Genomic DNA, 9,387 nt, shown 5'->3' on the forward strand with positions numbered 1-9,387 from the left:
TTATAGCTCAGTGATAAAGCGCTCCAGGATTCAATGCTCAGTACTTAAAAATCTTGGATACATAGACATAGTAACCCTTTTGAGAACTGAAGAAATTTTAATAATCGTTTTTTTTTTTTTTTGCTACACATAGGGATTATTTCATATTTCTAAGATAAAGCATCAATCTTTCTACTGGAAGCATTAATTTCTATTATGCCAGTGATTCTTTATGGAAACCCAAACTCCTTTTGTTTTCTCAGAGAAAAATAAATCAAACACCTCATTTCTGGATTAAATTGTGAATATTTTGCCTTAGGATATCTTCCTCCCTCTCAGCCATTTTGGCTATTTTGTTGTAAAAGGGTTGAGTACATACTTTTCTTGGGAAATTGATTTTTACCTCAACTTGATAAGTGCACATCAGTAACCACCAGTTATTGCTTTTAATTTAAGCAGAGTCGGACATAATTAAAGCAAATTCCTTTCAAAAGTGGTCCAGAGGCTGTTCTGTCACAAGGGTGTGCAGAGTCTGGGGCCATGCCTAATAAGTTAGTTAGCAGCTCTCTCCAAGCCCATAGTGGCCAATGGCAATTAGACAGAAACCAGAGACCTCTGACAGCTTGTGACACACTGAAATTGCTGGAGGTGAAGTTTTTGAGCTTTTTATCTTAGGATTAGTATCACATTAAAAATTTATTGTGAATTCTAGGTATCCAGAATACTGCAGAAGATCATAAAAGAGTTTTTCATCTGGATGATAATTTATTGAATATTCAATTGTTTCAGACCACTGTTAAGGGAAGTATGAGCATGTACCCCACATGACTTACTTACAATTAAGAAAGCATAATTTTCAAGGTAAAGAAATACAACCTTCTTTCTTTTGTTGGAAAAAAAAATCATATGAAATCACAGCATGGACTTTTGAACATTTTTTTCTTCTCAGTCACACACCATGATAACCACTTTCCATAATATTCTGTTATTTGGTTAAATAATAAAGTGATTGGTGATAAGAAAATTAATGAGCATCAATTACTTCCTTTCTCCATTTCTTCTTTAAAGCAGTACTGACTTAACAGTTCTTATAACAACCAAAGTGACTAATTCTATTTGAAGGAATCTGTCAGCAAATTTGGCACATTTCTTAGAATGACTGTTATTAGTTTTTTAGTACTTCTATCAAGTATGAGTTCCACGTAAGGAGAAAGCTCCAAATAAATATAGCTCATGCCTCATTGATCAAATAAAATGCACTCTTGTATCTAGCACCATTAGTGACATTGTTATTACTTTATTTGCAGTATATTTAATCTGTGGAAAGCCAGTGGGTCAAAGGCTGGAGAATAGCAGCACACCATAGCAGTTCATGAACCACAAATTATTTACAGCAGTCACATATTAACTTCACTGCCTGCCAATCTGAACATGGTACTTTTTGCTCTTTCAACAAGGTTTAGTGTGCTCTTTGGGGGAATGGTTGTCTTGTTCTTGTCAAACCATTGTAACTGATTTAATCGCTCATTATTTTTTCATGTTTTTGCTTCTCAATTATTTTATTTTGCAGATTCAGTCATTATCTTTTTTAAAAATGAAATTCTAGCCGGACGCTGTGGTGCAGGCCTTCCCAGCAGCTTGGAAGGCCAAGGCTGGCCTCGGCAACTTAGTGAGACCCTGTCTCAAAATAAAAAATGAAAAGGGCTGGGATGTGGGTTCAATCTGTGGTTAAAGAAAAAAAAAAAAAAAAAAAAAGAAATTCTACCTGAGAAATTCCTTTTCACAATTCAGGGCTCAAGAATCATGAAATTAACAGGGACAATTGTGATAAGCACACCTATTTTAAAAAAAAAAAAAGGATTGAAATCTAACTTTTCCCAGGACATCCTGATTTGAAAACTTAAAGGATATTTTGGCAAATTAATTTTATTTGTTCTCAGATGGATCCCTTTAGTCTTGTTATCAATTAACCTGACTTTTGATGTGCTCCCCAAACTAAAAGGAAGGGACAACTTTGATATTTAAATTCTTTTCCTTATAGATGTCACCTTGTTTAAATGAGACACACTATTCTGCCAACAAAATGTAAAAAGATCTTACTTTATGGCTGTAGTATTAAAGGACTGGGAAAATACTGTTACCATGGTATAAGTACAATGCTGTTTTAAAGTCCATGTCCTTGGAGACTTTAAACAGGCAGTAGTCTTTAGAAGAATCTTACCTTCTAGCTTCATTCCAACACTTAGACATTTTTGAAATCGACAGTAAGGACAACGTTTTCTCTGTGTTTTGTCAATTTGGCAGTTCTGGTTTTCTATACATGTGTACCTTTTATTATTTTGGACTGTTCGCTTAAAAAATCCCTATAAGACAGAGAAAATAGTGAGACGTATTATAAATCTAATACCCGTCTCTTCCATTGTTTCATTTTAAGGAAATCACCATTAAATCTTTTCATTGTACCATTTGAGCCCTTATGTGGTTCTGTGGTTTATTTTACATTTCAGCAAGATCAACCCTCCAAAATAGTGCCAGGCCATAGTGATTTATCTGGCCTCAGAGTTATATTCCTGAAGAATTACGTCAAATCTGGGGGAGATTTGGCTTCCACATCATTTCATCCCAACAGTCATAAAAAAAAATACACTCTATATAAACCAGTGATATATATTTTTTTTTAAACCTGTTTTCCCTATTAACCCTCACACTCCAGACAGAGGTCCTCATGGAGATTTGCATTGTTTTCAAGTAGTCTGATACAATTTCAGTGACAAACCATTGTAAAATGCCAGAGGAAAAACTGACTAGCAAAACACCTCAGATCTCTTACAAATGTCAACAGTGAATAGTTAAAAGCAAAAGGATTTAAAGAGATTTAAAATGGGAAAATGGTCATAATTTCCCTGGAATACATTCAAGCATGAGCGCTATTTAAGAAAAAAGATGAAACTCATGGAAAGAAGCATGTCACAGCACTAAATTGGAGAAAGCAGCTCATGTTTTCCTTATATTTCACTCAAAAAATTAATCAAGAATAAAATTTGTAGCTTTACAATAGAACAACGGCTTTTATTAAAATAGAACTCTTGTTTTTCTTACTAGCTATAAAGAGAAACAAGCATACTTTGTTAGTGAATGAAGGAATTTTCCTGGCAATGGTTTAAGTAATTGTACTGTTTTCAAATAAAAAAAAAATTAGGAATACTGAATTTATTAGAACTGTATTAGAAAGTCTAACATAAATTCTTAATGTATTATTGACATGATTAGTAACAAGAGTACGTTTTGCATATTCAAATTCCTTGCATTTAAATAGGTCACATGATACATTAATGAAATTATTAGAAACTAAAATCTGGTTTCTTGCTGTTTAAAGTATAAGTTTAAAAAACATATAAAAATGATTTTTTGAAATAAACCAGGAGGAAATCATGCAGTGGGAATTTAGACTTTTATAGCTGTGGATAAAAAATGCTCAGACTTGTAGCACAGAATACTCTGAAGTTAAAATGTATTTGGGAAATACTTTGTCATGTTCCCTTTCAAGAACAGGGATGCTTTAAATATATATAAGTCAAGCAAAATCAATATTTAGGACTGTTAGAAATGGAAACCTTTCTACAGCTACATCACTTTATTCCAATAAAATATTTTAAGGCCATGAGACTGGCAAAGTTTTCTAAACAGCATAAATTTCTTTGCCTTTTTGAACTAAATCAGACACATATTTCTAAGAATCATCTCCGTAAGACTTAACTCTCTCATTTTTGAGTAAAAAAAAAGCAGTCTGAATTTAGCTTTAAAAAGTAATTCAATGGTTTATTTTGGTTTTGGACATTATATTTTTTTTAGATAGCAACTTATGAGCAAACCTTGCAACTCTCACAGGTGAGAAGCCCGTAATGGTACCCAGACACTTTATCTCCACACACAGGACAAAGCTCTTCGAGATCTTCATCATAGGAGTAATTCACCATTTTAAACTGAGACACTGAAACACAAGAAGAGAAATGTACACACATATCCAATTAATTTATTGCATAGGTTTTAATCCTGCAAGGAGAAGCACTTTGGTGATTGGTGGGCAATCACCAGGTAAAATATAAAATAAAAATAATTTTTACCCAGGTAGTACTGAAAAATAATTTTGCACACTTCAAGTAAAAAATCTTTGAGCATCAATGAAGATGCACTTCATATTTTAAAGTTTAAAAGTAATTCCAACTTATTTTGTTAACATTCTAAAGTGACCATTGTTGAACAAGTCTCATAACTTCTGCAAAGCAACAGATCAGAATGGAAACATGAATCACATAAAGTAACCACCTAGAACTTCTTTTAAATCTCTGCAAAGTTAAGTTCCAAAATGTCACCTGTACCCAAGAGAGAGAAACAAGCACACACATTACTCCTCAACTCTTAAAAGTAGTTTCCTGCAGGTCTACCTTGCTTGTAAGGATAGTAATAACAATTTACAAACGTTGTTTCACAGAGGAAACTGAAACCCTAGAAACCTTCTCGGGAGCAGCCCCACTTTTACAAACAGCCGTCGGCTCCCAATGTTCAGATCTGTTAGATCAATCGAAACATTCAGTTCTGTATTGACTTCAGTTCTGAATATTTCCATCTCCTTATGTTTGAAAATATCCTGTGAATATAAAAAGAAGGAAAAAGAAAAGAGAGGACACCAGACGGGAGAAAAATCAGAAGAAACACACAAAGGTCTGTTTCCTCGCAAAGTACCGGTGCCCTGTAATGAACTTCACGTTTCTGATCATCATCAAAATACAAACACCTCAAGATCTCCCTGTTAATCAGAAATCAGGCGTCGCGACAGCTCAATGCCGGGATCGGCTGATCGCCTTGCTGGGGACGGCAAACCAGCCAAGGCATCTAGGCACCAAAAAAATAAACTATGCGCATAAAGGACCGTGGCTTGGAGACCCCAAGAAGTACCTGATCCTGTCCCTCCCTGAGACTCCGCATTTGCGCGGGTCAAGTCCCAGAGTGCTGGTGGGCGGGCACCTAGGGCGAGGGACAGGTCTGCACAGAACTGCCACCGCGCGCACTTTCCAGGGGCACCCTCTCTCTCACCCCTTGCTCAACCTTCTGCTACTCAATGGCGCACAAACATCAAGGCAAGTTTGTTTTAAGTTAATCAGTGGCATTGCGGGGGCGGAGTGAGGGGGTGCCCACCACCAGGCAGAAGTTTCCTCTGATTTGTTTACAAAGCAGGAAAGAGAAATCGCGTCTGCTCCACAGCCAAAGTACCCGGCTATACTAATCACCGTAGTGGCCTCCTGCGATGACTTATTCTTTTAAAAATTGTTATTTTTTTTCTCTCCAGCTTTTCAGGGTCTCAAAGGGCGGTCGGGTTGGTGTTTGGGCTAGGGGTGGGGGTCACTTTGCAAGCGAACGCAGACCTGTAGAGATGTATCTCTTCCCAAGTCAGAATCCTGAGCCCGGGCTCAGGCTCAAAATCAAGGTTTGGGATAGTTCGGAGGAAAAAGGCTCCCCCAAAGGCAGTATTCTGGGATCCCCGACAGGGAAACAGGATGCTGAGCGCAGTTCTCTGAGCAATGCTGGTCTGAATCCCAGCCCCTAGAAAGTCCCTAGGGTTTGGTGACCTGAGGGTTTAAGTTCCTTTATAACCTAAACTTTTACGGTGCCCCAGAAAACTGGTGACTACAGACTCAAAGCATGTTGTAGGGACAGGAAAACGAGTACTTTACCAAGTGTATTCTTTTCTACCTCCCTTCTTCCCCAACAAAGTACTCTCTTACTTCACACGTAAGGGGCTCAGAGAAGCAACCACTTTCTGAGAGATTCTGGGTTCACCGAGGGAATCCAACACCCCAAAGACTTGAGGTCTGGGATTGGGATCCTCTCGGAAAATCCAGAGAGAGATTCGGGTAGGGAGACAGAAGTCACAGTGAGAGGCCGAGGCATCCTTCAGGTACCCTGGTACACAGCCCAAGTAGGCGTTGGGAAGACCGAATGCACCCGGGCCAAGAAATGCCCGCACTTTCCCGAGTCTCAGTCTGAAGAAAGGAGAGGGGACCGCAGGGTCTTGGGAAGCTGTGGCCTCAGAGAGGCGCGCGAAGTTCCCGCGAAGTTGGAAGAGCTGCACAGAGAACCCGGTAGCAGATCCCCTCTCTGGACTCCAGCACAGGTCGGACTAGGATGTGACCCAGACTGGGACCGTAAGAAGCACGGGAATGAGATCAGAGACCCTCAGGCACCGCCCGACACACAGGCCGCGAGTCCCAGGGAAAGTCGTGCCCAGAAACTTCCCACGCTGCTTTTGAACCCAGGGCTGAGCAAGCGGCGGGCCGAATCTCCTGAGCCCTGGGCACAGGACAAGCTTATTCTGACTGAAAACAGTAAGTAGTGTCCTGAAGATCCCTTTCGAACTTTTACAAAGAAAATGTAACCTTGGCATCTCTCTCCTCTCCCTTCCAAATAAGCTGTCGTCCCTCCCCACTCCTAGCTCCAGCGTCTCCGGGAGCTGCCTTCCCGGAGTCCCTTCGCGCCGGAACTGGAAGCTGCAACTTTCCTTTCGGACCCAAGAATCCCGGCTGGTCGCAGCGGGTGGCCGAAAGGGCAGACCCCCGGCCAGGCAGTCGGCCGAAGGAAACTGGTACAGCTTCCAGCGCTGCTTCCCCTAAGCCACACTTTGGTGGAATCTCAGGTGTCGGGAAGAAACGCCTCTTTGGGTCAACGGGGTTCCCGCTGCAGCCAAACCCAGTCTCCCGGGCTTCAGTCCCCGGAGACTTCCACAGCCCTCACTGAAGGCTTGGAGAGACTCCGGGTTCACCGAGGGAATAAGTGACCCTACCAGCACGTTGCACGCCCTCCTGCCACCTCCTTTTCCCTTTGCAATGGGGCATTGTCATGTTTCCCTGCCAGAGCGTCCGGGACAAACTGCCTACCCCGCTCCGCAGAGCAACCAGCCCTGAACTCTTCTCAACACCTCCCCGGCCCTTTCAAGTTCGCTCAAGGGGATGGCAGGAAGCGTTCAGGGATCACAGGCCGCCGGCCCACGTATCCTGCGCTCTGGAAGGGGCGAGGATGGAAGAACACCGGTGACTTTTCCTAGCATTGTTCCCTCCCGGGCCCAGCGCAAATGCTATAAACTTCTGAAGGGCTTACTTAATGCAAGCCAGATCTGAAGCTGCTATTTTGAAATGCGGAGAAAATGTAGCCATTGAGATTTTTTTTTTTTTTTGCTGTTGTTATTGTTGTTAGCAATCAAGAGCTCGAAAAACAAATGGTATTTCTATAATCTCAGCTCTTGAATGGATGAGGGGCAATAAACAAACCATACCTCCCTACTCCCCTCAACTCGGTACTACCCTACCAGGGAAGGATGGTGTAACTTTGATTTTTTTAAGTTCTGCCAACAGTTTTGAAGTTGTCCAAACCCAAGCCGTCCCTGGGGTCAGCCTGGGCTTGGCAGGGGGTGCTCACAGACACCGCTTGCACAGCTTTTCCGGGATCGCCTTCTCTTTCTGCAGTCTTCTCCCTCCCGACGGATTATCAAAGTACACCGCAATACCGAGAATCTGCTCGAATGTCCAATAACACATTCCATTTCTCAGAACGATCTTACTATTCTAAAGTACCTTCAGCCTCGAGCTGCCCGCCGCTCGAGTTACCGTAGAGCTCGAATCCTCTTAATCAGAAGCGACCAATTAGACATCGATTGGCAAAGCTCTGCCCGCATTGTTCATAAGCCATAAACTTTTATGTCTGCACCTGAGGAGGGATCCTGATGCCCGCGCGCCGCCCCGCAGCCAGTGGCTACAGGCTTCGAGTCCCTAGCCCCGCTGCTCCAGGGCCGGCGCCGGGCGGGAGGCTGAAGCCCACAAAGCTAGCCTGAGGGTGGAGAAGCCACCGGAGCCCTCCAGCTACGCGGCGCCTCCTTACCTTGCATGTTTTCCGGCATCTGCCCCTGTTCCCCATGCGATCGAGCCAGTCCCAGGGCTTCCGTCTCCACTTTGGGCAGCATGACAAGGCGGCCGAGGGCGGGAATGGGGAGTCGGTATCGGTCCGGAAGCCCAGCACCTGGACACGGGCAGCACAGATTCAACTCCGGCGGAAAGAGGGAAGGGGCTACCAGGATGCCCGCTCACCCACCCGCTCGCCGGAGCGTTCCTCCGCCTCCTCCCGAGCTGCCCGGCAGGACCTCGGAGCCCTGTCCTATCTCGCAGCCCCGGAGCCGCCCCCGAGCTGCGAGGAGGTCAGGTTTACGCGACCAAGAGAAGACTGCGTCCGGGTGCCCCGGCTCCGCTCGGCCAGGGAGCAGCTGCCCGGGGCAAGGATCCGCGAACCGCCGAGCTCCCAGCGGGCAGCTAGGCGGCCGCCGGGCTGCCACTGCCGCCGCCACGGAGCCGCTGCCTCTGCTCCCGGACGGCTCGGGCGACTCCTTCCCCTCCCTCCGCCCGCCCTCTGGCTCAGGATCGGCAGGGGTCTCTCTCTCTCTTTCTCTCGCCTCACTTCTCTCCTGCCTGCTCTCGGCTCTCCACGCCTCTCCGCCCCTTCCCCCTATCTCTTTCTGCCTCCCCCTCGCTCCCTATCACAAGTGCGGAGTTAAGTTCCAACCTCCCTCTCCTGCCTCGTGGACTTCTCTCGCGTATCGGAGAGCAGCCCCTTCCAGCCCCGAGGGTGACGGTGCTGGGAAGGAAAGGGGACAGGCGAGGAGACGAGAGGTAAGTAGGGCCCGGGTGGCGGGGGTGGGGGGTGGGAGATTGGATTGGGAAGAGGGGTGAAGACAGTGAATGGGGACGCGGATTCCGGACTCAGGTCGGACACTAACCGCCAGCCAATGAGGATGCTCCAGTCCCTTCGCCTGCCCCAACCTCTTCACCCCGCCTTAACCCACTCCCACTCCACCCTGGCCCGGGGCGGGGGGATGTAAATGCTGCTGGGTCTCAGAGCTAGTGAGAAGCGACCTCTGTCTGAGCGCCGGAGGGATGGATCGGAAACCCGGGAGGCGATTTCCAAGAGCTGAGGGAAAGCGAGGAGAGGGGATGGAGTGTGTGTGTGTGGGGGGGGGCCGGGGGGCGGGTGTGGGTGGGTGTAGGTGCACGCCTTGGCTTGTAGGGCCCGTGAAGAGCAAAGAAGTTTAACAACCGTTTAAAATACCTAAAGAAGAAAAGGCATGTTGAACTCACCAGACCTTCTCAAATGCAGAGTCGGTCTCCCAGCTTCATTTCCCCCACAGAACTCGGTCAGTGGAGAGGCCACACCATGGATCCCCCTAGCCTTGGAGAGCCCGAGGGTCGGGGCTTACTGAGGGTTTACCCAGGACCCTGGGATTTCACTCAATTGCCGGGAATAAGAGGAAGGGGCAGCCACCCCTGTTTTCCCACTCTGCTCTCCAGTCCATTCCCCACTTACAAACGG

General features: G+C 45.3%; 1 protein-coding gene across 1 annotated transcript in view; it reads right to left on the minus strand.

Moving 5' to 3' along the window:
- The window catches only part of NR5A2 (nuclear receptor subfamily 5 group A member 2), a 118,765-nt gene extending 110,153 nt beyond the window's left edge, over positions 1-8,612 (minus strand). The window contains exons 1-3 of the mRNA XM_081299943.1: positions 7,909-8,612; positions 3,852-3,970; positions 2,201-2,342 (exon numbers count right to left, since the gene is read on the minus strand). Of these exons, the coding sequence (XP_081156069.1) occupies positions 2,201-2,342; positions 3,852-3,970; positions 7,909-7,990 (343 nt within the window). The 5' untranslated portion in view covers positions 7,991-8,612. The remainder of the gene's footprint in view (positions 1-2,200; positions 2,343-3,851; positions 3,971-7,908) is intronic.
- Positions 8,613-9,387: the final 775 nt, after the last annotated feature.

This window comes from Spermophilus citellus (assembly GCF_964194105.1).
Source record: "Spermophilus citellus genome assembly, chromosome: 6".
NCBI lineage: Eukaryota > Metazoa > Chordata > Mammalia > Rodentia > Sciuridae > Spermophilus > Spermophilus citellus.